Here is a 13,260-nt window from a genome sequence, read left to right on the forward strand (position 1 = left end):
GGGCCCAGCAGTGGAGACGGGAGTGTGAGGTGAGCCCCACCAGCGTGGCTCCGTGGCTGAGCATCGACCTATGAACCAGGAGGTCGTGGTTCAATTCCCCGTCAGGGCACAGGCCCAGGTTACGGGCTCCATCCCCAGTCGAGGGCATGCAGGAGGCAGCCGGTCAATGGTTCTCTCCCATCCTTGATTCTCTCTCTCTCTCTCTCTCTCTCTCTCTTCCTCTCTGAAACCAATAAAAAATGTATTTTTTAAAAAGAGTGTGGCACTAACCAGTTTGGCTCAGTGGATAGAACGTCGGCCTGTGGACTCAAGGGTCCCAGGTTCGATTCTGGTCAAGGGCATGTACCTTGGCTGCGGGCACATCCCCAGTAGGGTGTGTGCCAGAGGCGGCTGATGGATATTTCTCTCTCATCAATGTTTCTAATTCTCTATCCCTCTCCCCTCCTCTCTGTAAAAAATCAATAAAATATATACTTTTTTAAAAAGAGTGTGAAATAAGGCGAAACCTACTCCTTCCACACCAAGGGGCCAGTGTGGGGAGTGGGGAGTGGGGAGTGGGGAGAGGGCAGGGGCCAGCAGAGCCCGCGGTGACTCAGCCTCCGTGTGTCCCTGCCTGGGTCCCCACACCGTGTCACCCGGTGTGACTCCGGCCGTCCTCGCCCGTCAGTCACCGAGCGCTCCTGCAGGCCAGAGCCCTCACTCCACCCGCCACTCAGTGTCACGGCGGCATCACCGTTCCGGGGGGACGAGGACAGCCGAGGAAACGGCTCAGAAAGGCGCGTGTGCCCGGGCTCCTGCGAGGAGGGGCGGGCCGCCGGGGGGTCTGGTCTCAGATGCAGTGGTGAGCGACCACAGGGGTGGTGTCCAGATGCTCCGTGACCGTGGGGCACCCACACGTAACAAGCTGGCACGTGGCAGTGACCTCCCACGGCCGTGTCCGAGCTGTCCAGGCCCACGTGACCGAGGCACGCAGGCGTGATGTGGCCCCACGTGGCGGTGACCCCACATGGCGGTGACCCCACAGGGCGAGTCCGATGTCCAGGCCAAGGAGTGTGCTGTCCGGCTCCGCGGCGGCCCCTCCCCCGGGCTCAGCGGCGGCCCACCCGGACCAGGATGCGGGCGTTGGCGGCAGCCTGCTCCCGCAGGGCTCGGGCCCGGGCCTGGGCCAGGAGGATCTCCTGGAGGCCCAGGGGCACGTCCAGCGAGAGGGTGATGCGGGGGCCGGGGCGGGGGCCGGGGCGGGGCTGGCTCCCCGGGGTGCTGGCTGGGGGGCTCTTCGCTGGGGGGCTCTCCGAGGCCGCAGGGCGGGGAGTGGCCCGGGGAGAGTGCTGAGCGGGGAGCTGCGGGGCTGGGACAGGGGTGGCTGAGGCCAGCGGGACCCTGCCCAACGCCAGGACCATCAGCACCGTCGCCCACCCGGGCATCGCGAAGTCGGGCTGTGAGGAGAGAAGAGGCTCAGGGCAGAGGCTGGGTCGGCTGTGGCTGGGACAGAGACAGAGGGGGAGGGAGGCAGAGAGAGGGGGACCCAGACACTGAGACACAGGCTGAGGCCAGGCCAGGGACAGAGAGAGACGGACAGATGAAGGGACAATGAGAGAGCCAGGGAGACACAGAGAGGGGCCAGAGAGACAGAGGGTGAGGACAGAGATAGATAAAGGACAGAGAAACCGGCCCGGGGCCCGGCCGGCGCGGCTCAGGAGCTGAGCATCGACCTATGAGCCAGAGGCCACAGTTCAATTCCGGGTCAGGGCACAGGCCCGGGTTGTGGGCTCGATCCCAGTGGGGAGCGTACAGGAGGCAGCCGGTCAATGATTCTCTCATCATTGATGTTTCTATCTCTCCCTCCCTTTCCCTTCCTCTCTGAAATCAATAAAAATATTTCTAAAAAAACCTTAGAGACAGAGAAACCCAGAGATGGAGCGTGTAAGTATATACATGTACACGGAGGGAGAGAGAGAGATGGGGAGAGGGAAGGAGAGGGATGGATGAGGGAGGCAGAGCGGCAGAGGCAGCTGGAGGAGACCCAGGCGAGGCAGACTCGGGGAGGCCACCGCTGCGGAGACGACCCGGAGGGCAGCCTGCGGTCTGCGCACCGGCTCCCGCAGCAGGGCCAGGGCAAGGGCGGGGACGGGGTCCTTGGGGAACAGCAGCCAGGGACCCCAGAGCCTCCTCAGGTCCAGAGACCTCCACTCGCCCACACCCAGGTCCACTCAACCCCGAGGCCCTGCCCGCCCGTCCGACCGACCCGTCCTACCAGGAGCAGCAGCCTCCTCCGGGGAAGGCCAGGGCACCGGCTGCACCGAGGCCTCCCCCTCCGCCCCTCAGGCCCATTTATCTCCCTCAGCGCCCGGGGGGGGGTACGGCTGCTGGCACGAGGCAGCCCCCCACTATGACTCACCCCCTCCCGGGGGCAGTGAGGACAGACCCCCAGCTGCTCCTCTGGGGGACACGTTGAGGACTGTGGGTCACAGGACAGTGACCAGGGCCGCCCAGAGGGGCTCCACGCCAGGCAGGACAGCCCTGACCCCCAGGGGAGCTGCCCGACCCCCCTCCCCCGCAGCCACACAGCGGTCTTTCACAGCAGCAGCTTTAATGCCCCGACTCAGCACCATGTCATGTCCCCGGCTCGGGGCGCGGGGCGGTCCGACGGAGTCACATCCGCTCCCTGCCCACGGCCACCCCCACGCTGAGCCATCGGCCCGGCGGCCGGCGCCACAATGGGGGCCTGTCCACAGGGGAAGGCCAGACCCACGGGGCCAAGTCACTGAGGCAAAGGACGGACGGACGGACAGACGGACGGACGCGTGCACGCTCCCGCACACGAGCCGCTAGCACCAGGAAAGCGACAGGGGCCGCGGAGACGCCGCCTCCCGGGTCGCTGAACTTCAGCAGCATCTGGGGCTCAGCGCTGGAGAGCACCTGGGGGCGGGGGGGGGGGATGTCTTTAGTCACCCCCTCCCCCTCCCCCTCACCCACACCCACGTGGGCCCAGCAGCACTGGGGGCGGGAGCCGGGGGAAGGGTGGGGGCTCCGACCTCGGAGAGGGGTCCTTATCCAAGGAGAGCGCGGGGGGGGGGGGGGGGGGACCCTAGTGGGAACCGCACCTCGAGGTTCTCTCTTTAGCGACTGGGTCGGGTCTGACCGCCCTGTGGGGGCCGTACCTGCTCCCTGGCTCTGGGCCCCGTGGGGCAGGCAGCGGCGCTCACAGGCCTCTCGGGTCCCAAAACGGTTGGCGTTCCCGCCGCAGCCGCCGTAGACAAAGGGCTGGCAGGCCCGTGTGCCCCCCGCCGCGGCCCGGTGGTACCAGCGCAGGGTGTAGGCAGAGCAGGAGCCCTCGTCCAGCGGGAGCCAGCAGGGGTCTGGGGTCAAGGGCGTCAGGAGGTCAGCGGGGGGTGGGGTAGCTGAGAGGGACCCTGACCCCGAACCCTCTGCGCCAGCCCCGCTCTCACCGTCGCCGTCCCAGGGAGCCTGGGGGTCCTGGGCGTCCTCCACCGGGTACTCGTACTCGTACTCGTCGTCCTCGGGGGGCACTCGGTCTGCGGGGGGGGGGGGGGCGTGCTGTGGGCGCCGCTGCGGGGCCAGGCTCACAGGCTCAGCCCCAGCCCACGCCTCCCACGAGTGTGCGCATGTGCATGCATGTGCCCTGCTGTGTCTGTGCCCCACCTGCCACGCCCACGGGGGCCGCAGCCCTCACCTTCCTCCTCCGCGTGAGAGACCTGCAGCACAGGGAGGCGCTGGCGGCCGCTGGTGTCCGCGTAACTAGGCAGGGGCCCTGAGCAGGGAGAGGGGGTGCAGGGCCCTGAGCAGGGAGAGGGGGTGCAGGGCCCTGAGCAGGGAGAGGGGTGCAGGGCCCTGAGCAGGGAGAGGGGTGCAGGGCCGGGCCGCCCCTGCCGAGGGCCAGGTGATGGGCAGGAGGCCTGCGGGGAGGGAAGTTCTGGGGCAGAAAATACCAGGAAACTACTCACGGGATCCAGATGCGAGGAACTGGCCCTGGCAGGCTGTGGGGGGGGGGGGGGGGGGGCACAATGAGAGGGAGCAGGAGAGAGGCACCCGGTGGGGGGGCACAGGGCGGGACGGAGAGGAGGGACCAGAGAGCACAGGGGGAGAGACAGCGCGGGGCCGAGGAGGACGAGGAAGGATGGAGGGAAGTTGGGAACAGCGTCAGCAAAGGGCAGGAGCGGAGACAGGGACGGCCAGACAGAGCCCACGTGAGACAGAGGGACGGGGGCAGATGCCCAGGGGCCAGCTCGGTGCCACCCCGCCCCACCGCCGCCACACGCCACACGGGGCCGCAGGGTCACAGTCCATGCGTCCGCTCCTCCTGGGTCCCCACCCGTCCCACCCCCTCCGAGGCCCCCGCACCGCCGGGCCCTGGGCGGGGCGCTCACCGCAGTGCTGACTCATCTCCTGGCGCACGAAGCCCCGGATGTCGTCCTCCTGGAGCACCAGCCGCGAGGATCAGGGACGGACAAAGGGCACACGAGGCAGGGAGCGCGGAGGGACAGCGTCAAGCCAGGGCCCGGGGCCCGGGGCCCGGGGCCCGGGGTCAGGGGTCAGGGTGTGGGGTCGGGGCAGGCCCAGCCCGCCCGGCCACACTCACTGTCAGTGCAGCTTGTCCCTTCTCGCCTCGGGGGCCAGCAGGTCCGGGCCGCCCCTACGTGCAGTGGGGACCAGGCTTTGACCTCTGAGCTCAGGGACACCAGAGGTCACTCACCCTGACCCCAAGCCCAGGAATCCCCACTCACCTGTTCCCCCCTCTCTCCGGGGGCCCCAGGGGCGCCAGGGGCCCCCACCACGCCCTCTCCACGGGGACCTCGCTCACCCTGTCGGACACAAAGGCCGAGTGAGCTGGGTCAGAGGTTTGGGGTCAGGAGTAGGGCATTTGGGGATCATAGGGTCCGAGGTCAGTGAGGCTGGAAGAGGCAGGCAGGTTCAGGGGTCAAGGGTCAGAGTCAGGGCCCCTCACCTTCTGGCCCTGGAGTCCTTCCGAACCTTTGGGGCCCACACTGCCCGGCGGCCCGGGGGGACCGCTAGCACCATCACTGCCCCTAGGCCCTGGGGGGCCCCCAATTCCTGGGGGGCCCTGGGGAGAAACAGGTCAGGGTCAGTGCTCAGAGCCTCCGAAGACGGGCCCCCCTTCCAGAGAGCACCAGCCCCCCATCCCCCGTTCACCACCACCTTGGCCTCGACTTACCCGCTCCCCTTTCTCGCCCTGGTCACCCTTGGGCCCCGACTGCCCGTCAAAGCCCCGGTCGCCCTGGCAACGGAAGGAAGTATAAGGGACCCTCTGCCTTGGCCTCCCAGTGGCCACACCTTCCGGAGCCCAAGCACCGAGGACCCTCTGAGCCTGGACCCTGCCCCCACGGTAACCTCCACCCTGACCCTACCTGCCTCCCACCCTGACCCTCTGACCTCCCCCCAAACCCTCAGCCCTGACCCGCATGCAACCTGCCCCTCCCATGCCTCCATCCTAAACCCCACGTGACCCTGCCCCACCCCGAAACCCCAAGACCAGCCAGTGTCCCAGCCCCACAGCTCCTGCTCCTGACCCCCGGGACCCCCCGGCCTCCCTGCCCTCCGACGCCCGGTGCCCACTGGGGAGAGCCCGTACCTTGGGGCCGATCAGGCCCTCCTTGCCAGGGGCCCCCACCTGGCCCGGCTCCCCTGGCTCCCCCTGGTGGAGAGAAGACGTGAGCCATGAGCGAGGCCCTGGGTCCCCCCGCCCCCCCCCCCGTCCTGCCCCCCCCCCCCCCCCCCCACTCACCCCCCCCCCCCCCCCCCCCGCACTCACCATGTCTCCCTTGTGTCCTGCCAGCCCGTGTCGGCCCGGGGGCCCCGCCTCTCCCTGCGGGGACAGTGGGGGGTCAGCTGAGGCCTCAGCCCGGCAGCCGCCCACGCCCGCTCCCCTCTTACCTTGTCGCCCTTCTCCCCGTCCAGGCCACAGGCGCCCTTCGCCCCGCGCTCGCCCTGCGGGAGAAGCAGGTGGAGGGACCCCGAGCTGCCTCGCCCTCTGCCCCCGAGCCCTGAAACCACTTCCGAACCGGCCGCAGACACGGCCTCGCCCCAGCCAGCCCTGACCGGTTACCACCCCCACAGTCAACCTGGATACCGCAACCTCTGACCCCGACACCTGACCCCTGACCCCAGACACCGCGCCCTCCAACATCAGCCTCCCGACCAGGAAAAAACCCCGGTCCCTTCCCACCTTGAGGCCCCGGGGACCCACAAAGCCCATCTCTCCTTTCTCTCCACGGAGGCCGGGGGCTCCGTCCTTTCCCGGGGATCCCTGGGGAGAGAGGGCAACACGAGGTCGGGGGTCAGGGAGGGTCAGAGGGACTCGTCCGGACAGAACACAGGGGACACGTGGGGGGAGGCGTCCTTGGGGGGCAGGGTCACTGGGAGGGCAGGGTGCTCGGGGGGGGGTCACTGTGAGGGTGGGGGCCGCGGGCAACTTGACGACACCATGAGTCCTGGTCGTCATGGGGTCAAAGGTCGCCACGTGAGCAGGGGCACCTTACCGGGTCTCCAGGGATCCCCGCAGCACCGGGCTCCCCCTGGGGAAAGGGGAGGGAGGGAGGGGCCCCTGAGCGTGACCGTCCCCACGCGGCCGGCCTGCCGCATCAGCAGCCGCGGGGGACGGGGTCAGGGCCCAGCTGCACCCGATCCTGAGGGAACACGCGTGGAGGGAGGGAGGGAGCCCGGAACCCTCCCCCCGGGGCCACGTGTGTGGCGTGTGGCGGGTCCGTGCTGGGGAGGCCTTGCCTGAGGTCCTGCGGGTCCGCGTGCTCCCGGCGGCCCGGCCGCGCCTTTGTCCCCGGGCTCCCCCTGGGTGCCCTGCGGGGCGACGGGGGACAGTCAGCACCCGGCAGGCAGAGGCTGAGGCGTGACCGGAACCCGCCCGCGGCTCCTCCACGCCGCCCCCGCCGGCCCCTGGAGTGGCCCGTGTCCCCCTAAACCCACCCGGGGTGCCCCTGACCCCCAGAGGCCTTTTCCTGTTCCCAGAGCCGCGCCCCCCGCCCCCCCCCCATGACCTCGGCTGAGGCCCTTGAGCCTCTGCGGATCCCGCTGTCCGCTGTCTGGCTGACCCAGAGGTCACTGTGGCCACCGACCCTCCCCGCTGACGCCCAGAAAGCCGCCTCCCATTCCCCCACCCCCGCTCCCCTCCCAGCCTCCCAGGAACCCCCCTGACCCCAGAGAGAGCACCCCTCTTCCCCACACCTTCTCTCCAGGAATCCCAGTGTCTCCCCGAGGTCCTTTCTCGCCATCTGCACCTCGCAGCCCTCGCTCACCCTGCGTCAGGGTCAGGGGTCAGGGTCAGGGGCTGGAGGTCTCTCACCCTCTGAGGGTTTGAGCTCTCAGATCTCCTGGCCCTGCCCCTACGGGAGTCCCACCCGCACCCCAGGGAGACCCCGTCTGCACTCACCGCGTCCCCCTTGGCACCCCGCGGCCCAGGAGGCCCCAGAACCACAGCGGCGTCGCCCTGCGCGGACGGACGGGACGGTCAGAGGCGTCAGGAGCCCGAGTCCTCCCCACCTCCCCCGGGCCCACACTCACCCTGTCACCCTTCAGCCCCGCGGCTCCAGGGTCGCCCTATGGGATGTCAGAGTGTGAGTCTCCCCCAGACCGAGGGGTCCCCAAGCCCCGACTTACAAGGCCACCCCCCACCTCCATGCACGCTCCCGGGCCTTCCCCAAGCCCTTACCTTCTCGCCGCGCTCCCCCCGGCTGCCTGGGGGGCCCTGGGAGAGAGAAGCCTGTGAGCTCGGGGGCTCGGGGGCCGGTGGGGAGACGCTCAGGGGTGGGCGGACAGGGGGGCCCTGGGAACTGAGGGGACGAAGGCCCAGAGAGGAGCCTGGGCAGAGGGAGGACGGGGGCTGTGGGGCCGGGTCCCCAGGGCACAGAGTGATAGAGCCCCCCCCCCCGCGCCTGCCCGGGGACCCACCGCAGGGCCTCGGGGTCCCTCCTGGCCGGGGTGGCCGTCTTCACCCTGGATGGTGACAGTGAATTCCTGAGTCAGACGTGGGGTTACAGACGAGGTGAGCCAGAAGGGGGTCCCGAGTGGCTCGTCCAGTGGGCGTGGCCGCAGACAGGTACGTACCCGGACTCCCGGCTCCCCGCGCTCTCCACGCGCTCCGGGCAGGCCCGCTCCAGGGTTCCCCTGCAGGTCAAAGGGCACCAGGGGTGAGAGCCAGGAATCGGGGTGGGGGCAGGGGGCCATTGTAGGTCAGTGGGGTGGAGGGGTCAGTGGGGTGACGGGGTCAGTGGGGTGACGGGGTCAGTGGGGTGGAGGGGTCAGTGGGGTGACGGGGTCAGTGGGGTGGAGGGGTCAGTGGGGTGGAGGGGTCAGTGGGGTGGAGGGGTCAGTGGGGTGACGGGGTCAGTGGGGTGACGGGGTCAGTGGGGTGGAGGGGTCAGTGGGGTGACGGGGTCAGTGGGGTGGAGGGGTCAGTGGGGTGGAGGGGTCAGTGGGGTGACGGGGTCAGTGGGGTGACGGGGTCAGTGGGGTGGAGGGGTCAGTGGGGTGACGGGGTCAGTGGGGTGGAGGGTGTGGGGGGTCAGGGGTCGGTGGGGTGGGGGGTGACGGGGTCGGTGGGGGGGGGGGTGACGGGGTCGGTGGGGTGGGGGTGATGGGGTCGGTGGGGTGGGGGGGTGACGGGGTCGGTGGGGTGGGGGGTGACGGGGTCGGTGGGGTGGGGGTGGTGGGGTCGGTGGGGTGGGGGGTGACGGGGTCAGTGGGGTGGGGGTGACGGGACGGGGTCTGTGGGGTGGGGGGTGACGGGGTCAGTGGGGTGACGGGGTCAGTGGGGTGGAGGGGTCAGTGGGGTGACGGGGTCGGTGGGGTGACGGGGTCGGTGGGGTGGGGGGTGACGGGGTCAGTGGGGTGGGGGGTGACGGGGTCTGTGGGGTGGGGGGTGACGGGGTCAGTGAGGTGACGGGGTCAGTGAGGTGGGGGGTGACGGGGTCGGTGGGGTGGGGGGTGACGGGGTCAGTGGGGTGGGGGGTGATGGGTCAGGGGAGCCAGCACACTGCCCACCTACCTTGTCTCCTTTGAGTCCGGAGGCCCCAGGCGCTCCCTGTGGGCAGAGAGAGGTGAGGGTCCCGGGCCCCTCAGAGGCGCCCCCCAGCCCCCAGCGTGGCACAGCCCCCCCAGGCTCCGTGCGGACAGACGTCCCACAGGACGGGACACGCGGGGGGCACCTACTCACCACCGGCCCTGGTGGTCCCGGAGGCCCTGAGGGCCCGGGGGCCCCCTCTCTGCCTGGGGCGCCGGCCAGGCCCTACCGGAGAGTGAGCGAGAGGAGCAGAGGTGACTGGGGGCCCCCCTGCCCCCCACCACAGGGAGCCGGCAGGCTGGGCCGCCCCCTCCCCACGGCGTCTCCACCCGCCGCCCCCGCAGCGCCCTTACCCGCTCTCCGCCGGGGCCCGGCTGGCCCGTCTCTCCCCGAGGGCCCGTCTGGCCGGGGAAGCCGACGATGCCAGGAGCGCCGGGGGGGCCCGAGGCGCCCACGTCCCCCTGGACACGGAGAGCCGAGGGAGGAGTGGTCCCCAGGGCCCCCCCGCCCGGCCCCCGAATGCCCTCTGCCTCCCCCTCCGGGGCCCCCTGCCCCCCTCTGGGGATGGGGCAGCGACCTACCTTCACACCCGGAGGACCGCTTGGCCCAGGGGGGCCCTGCACCCCGACTCCTGGGTCACCCTTCGAGGTGAAAGGGGGCAGGTTAGGTGCAGGGAGCCTCAGGGCTGCGAGCCCCAGCAGGGACACTTTGGGGCGCACGTACCTTCTGACCCTTGAGTCCTGGGGCCCCTTTAAAGCCCTGAAAAAGGCAAAGGAAGCAGCGCTTGAGGGGAGCGTGCGCCCCGCTCAGGCCGCTCCAAAGGGTCCCCGCGAGCCGAGGGCAGATGTGACCCCGGCACCGGGAACGCAGGCGTGTGACCATGTGACCGCGGCACCGGGAACGCAGGCGTGTGACCACGGCACCGGGAACGCAGGCGTGTGACCACGGGCACCGGGAACGCAGGCGTGTGACTACAGGCACCGGGAACGCAGGCGTGTGACCACAGGCACCGGGAACGCAGGCGTGTGACTACAGGCACCGGGAACGCAGGCGTGTGACCACAGGCACCGGGAACGCAGGCGTGTGACTACAGGCACCGGGAACGCAGGCGTGTGACCACAGGCACCGGGAACGCAGGCGTGTGACCGCGGGCACCGGGAACGCAGGCGTGTGACCACAGGCACCGGGAACGCAGGCGTGTGACCACAGGCACCGGGAACGCAGGCGTGTGACCATGTGACCACAGGCACCGGGAACGCAGGCGTGTGACCATGTGACCACAGGCACCGGGAACGCAGGCGTGTGACCACAGGCACCGGGAACGCAGGCGTGTGACCACAGGCACCGGGAACGCAGGCGTGTGACTACAGGCACCGGGAACGCAGGCGTGTGACCACAGGCACCGGGAACGCAGGCGTGTGACCGCGGCACCGGGAACGCAGGCGTGTGACCACAGGCACCGGGAACGCAGGCGTGTGACCACAGGCACCGGGAACGCAGGCGTGTGACCACAGGCACCGGGAACGCAGGCGTGTGACCACGGGCACCGGGAACGCAGGCGTGTGACCGCGGGCTGGCTGGCGGGAGCTCAGAGGGGATCAGGGGCTCCGAGGGCACAGGCAGGGGCGCGCAGGTGAGCACAGACACGTGGGGCCATGAACGTGAGCGTGACGTGTGGAGCTCGGACACACGCTGTCCACAGACACTGACGCGCACGCGAAGCACAGCCGGGCGGAAAGGGCCACACGCTCTGCTGTCCGGGACCCGGGAGGGGGGGCAGGACCCGAGGCCGGGGCTGCACACACGGCAGCGAGACGGCTGAGCCGGGAGTGCGGTCCAGAGCGTGAACGCGGCCGTGCCCAGGCGCGGGCTCAGACCGGCGCAGGCCCCGGGCACCCATGTGTGCGATGGGACTCCTCCCCGGGCGCCCATGTGTGCGATGGGACTCCTCCCCGGGTGCCGTGTGCGATGGGACTCCTCCCCGGGCCCCCATGTGTGCGATGGGACTCCTCCCCGGCCCCCGTGTGCGATGGGACTCCTCCCCGGGCGCCCATGTGTGCGATGGGACTCCTCCCCGGGCCCCCGTGTGCGATGGGACTCCTCCCCGGGTACCCATGTGTGCGATGGGACTCCTCCCCGGGCACCCGTGTGCGATGGGACTCCTCCCCGGGCCCCCGTGTGCGATGGGACTCCTCCCCGGGCGCCCATGTGTGCGATGGGACTCCTCCCCGGGCGCCCGTGTGTGCGATGGGACTCCTCCCCGGGCGCCGTGTGCGATGGGACTCCTCCCCGGCCCCCGTGTGCGATGGGACTCCTCCCCGGGCCCCGTGTGCGATGGGACTCCTCCCCGGGCCCCGTGTGCGATGGGACTCCTCCCCGGGCGCCCGTGTGCGATGGGACTCCTCCCCGGGCACCCATGTGTGCGATGGGACTCCTCCCCGGGCACCCATGTGTGCGATGGGACTCCTCCCCGGGCCCCCGTGTGCGATGGGACTCCTCCCCGGGCACCCATGTGTGCGATGGGACTCCTCCCCGGGCACCCATGTGTGCGATGGGACTCCTCCCCGGGCACCCATGTGTGCGATGGGACTCCTCCCCGGGTGCCGTGTGCGATGGGACTCCTCCCCGGGCACCCATGTGTGCGATGGGACTCCTCCCCGGGCCCCCGTGTGCAATGGGACTCCTCCCCGGGCCCCCGTGTGTGCGATGGGACTCCTCCCCGGCCCCCGTGTGCAATGGGACTCCTCCCCGGGCCCCCGTGTGTGCGATGGGACTCCTCCCCGGCCCCGTGTGCGATGGGACTCCTCCCCGGGCCCCCGTGTGTGCGATGGGACTCCTCCCCGGGCCCCGTGTGCGATGGGACTCCTCCCCGGGCACCCATGTGTGCGATGGGACTCCTCCCCGGGCCCCCGTGTGCGATGGGACTCCTCCCCGGGCACCCATGTGTGCGATGGGACTCCTCCCCGGGCCCCCGTGTGCGATGGGACTCCTCCCCGGGCGCCGTGTGCGATGGGACTCCTCCCCGGGCGCCGTGTGCGATGGGACTCCTCCCCGGGCGCCGTGTGCGATGGGACTCCTCCCCGGGCGCCGTGTGCGATGGGACTCCTCCCCGGGCCCCGTGTGCGATGGGACTCCTCCCCGGGCACCCATGTGTGCGATGGGACTCCTCCCCGGGCACCCATGTGTGCGATGGGACTCCTCCCCGGGCCCCGTGTGCGATGGGACTCCTCCCCGGGCACCCATGTGTGCGATGGGACTCCTCCCCGGGCGCCGTGTGCGATGGGACTCCTCCCCGGGCACCCATGTGTGCGATGGGACTCCTCCCCGGGCCCCGTGTGCGATGGGACTCCTCCCCGGGCACCCATGTGTGCGATGGGACTCCTCCCCGGGCGCCGTGTGCGATGGGACTCCTCCCCGGGCCCCGTGTGCGATGGGACTCCTCCCCGGCCCCCGTGTGCGATGGGACTCCTCCCCGGGCCCCGTGTGCGATGGGACTCCTCCCCGGCCCCCGTGTGCGATGGGACTCCTCCCCGGCCCCCGTGTGCGATGGGACTCCTCCCCGGGCCCCCGTGTGCGATGGGACTCCTCCCCGGGCACCCATGTGTGCGATGGGACTCCTCCCCGGGCGCCGTGTGCGATGGGACTCCTCCCCGGGCGCCGTGTGCGATGGGACTCCTCCCCGGGCCCCCGTGTGCGATGGGACTCCTCCCCGGGCACCCATGTGTGCGATGGGACTCCTCCCCGGGCCCCCGTGTGCGATGGGACTCCTCCCCGGCCCCCGTGTGCGATGGGACTCCTCCCCGGCCCCCGTGTGCGATGGGACTCCTCCCCGGGCCCCCGTGTGCGATGGGACTCCTCCCCGGGCCCCCGTGTGCGATGGGACTCCTCCCCGGGCACCCATGTGTGCGATGGGACTCCTCCCCGGGCGCCGTGTGCGATGGGACTCCTCCCCGGGCGCCGTGTGCGATGGGACTCCTCCCCGGGCCCCCGTGTGCGATGGGACTCCTCCCCGGGCACCCATGTGTGCGATGGGACTCCTCCCCGGGCCCCCGTGTGCGATGGGACTCCTCCCCGGACACCCATGTGTGCGATGGGACTCCTCCCCGGGCGCCGTGTGCGATGGGACTCCTCCCCGGCCCCCGTGTGCGATGGGACTCCTCCCCGGGCGCCGTGTGCGATGGGACTCCTCCCCGGGCACCCATGTGTGC

At 70.8% G+C, this 13,260-nt stretch overlaps 2 protein-coding genes across 2 annotated transcripts in view; both read right to left on the reverse strand.

Moving 5' to 3' along the window:
* Window positions 1-1,088: 1,088 nt before the first annotated feature.
* Window positions 1,089-1,424, reverse strand: UCN2 (urocortin 2). The gene has a single exon (XM_054729514.1). It carries the CDS (start codon window positions 1,422-1,424, stop codon window positions 1,089-1,091), a length of 336 nt encoding a protein of 111 aa, XP_054585489.1.
* Window positions 1,425-2,586: 1,162 nt separating this feature from the next.
* COL7A1 (collagen type VII alpha 1 chain) overlaps window positions 2,587-13,260 on the reverse strand; it is a 36,548-nt gene continuing 25,874 nt past the window's right edge. The window contains exons 93-119 of the mRNA XM_054729811.1: window positions 9,776-9,811; window positions 9,634-9,693; window positions 9,406-9,513; window positions 9,206-9,277; window positions 9,038-9,073; window positions 8,098-8,157; window positions 7,942-7,986; window positions 7,703-7,738; window positions 7,555-7,590; window positions 7,424-7,480; window positions 7,219-7,290; window positions 6,763-6,834; window positions 6,519-6,554; window positions 6,206-6,286; window positions 5,914-5,967; window positions 5,792-5,845; window positions 5,612-5,674; window positions 5,195-5,257; window positions 4,967-5,083; window positions 4,746-4,823; window positions 4,601-4,654; window positions 4,389-4,437; window positions 3,966-3,998; window positions 3,695-3,772; window positions 3,450-3,536; window positions 3,162-3,359; window positions 2,587-2,919 (exon numbers count right to left, since the gene is read on the reverse strand). Coding sequence (XP_054585786.1) covers window positions 2,903-2,919; window positions 3,162-3,359; window positions 3,450-3,536; window positions 3,695-3,772; window positions 3,966-3,998; window positions 4,389-4,437; window positions 4,601-4,654; window positions 4,746-4,823; window positions 4,967-5,083; window positions 5,195-5,257; window positions 5,612-5,674; window positions 5,792-5,845; window positions 5,914-5,967; window positions 6,206-6,286; window positions 6,519-6,554; window positions 6,763-6,834; window positions 7,219-7,290; window positions 7,424-7,480; window positions 7,555-7,590; window positions 7,703-7,738; window positions 7,942-7,986; window positions 8,098-8,157; window positions 9,038-9,073; window positions 9,206-9,277; window positions 9,406-9,513; window positions 9,634-9,693; window positions 9,776-9,811 — 1,752 coding nt within the window. The 3' untranslated portion in view covers window positions 2,587-2,902. The remainder of the gene's footprint in view (window positions 2,920-3,161; window positions 3,360-3,449; window positions 3,537-3,694; window positions 3,773-3,965; window positions 3,999-4,388; window positions 4,438-4,600; window positions 4,655-4,745; window positions 4,824-4,966; window positions 5,084-5,194; window positions 5,258-5,611; window positions 5,675-5,791; window positions 5,846-5,913; window positions 5,968-6,205; window positions 6,287-6,518; window positions 6,555-6,762; window positions 6,835-7,218; window positions 7,291-7,423; window positions 7,481-7,554; window positions 7,591-7,702; window positions 7,739-7,941; window positions 7,987-8,097; window positions 8,158-9,037; window positions 9,074-9,205; window positions 9,278-9,405; window positions 9,514-9,633; window positions 9,694-9,775; window positions 9,812-13,260) is intronic.

Source organism: Eptesicus fuscus, chromosome 18, assembly GCF_027574615.1.
Source record: "Eptesicus fuscus isolate TK198812 chromosome 18, DD_ASM_mEF_20220401, whole genome shotgun sequence".
Lineage (NCBI taxonomy): Eukaryota > Metazoa > Chordata > Mammalia > Chiroptera > Vespertilionidae > Eptesicus > Eptesicus fuscus.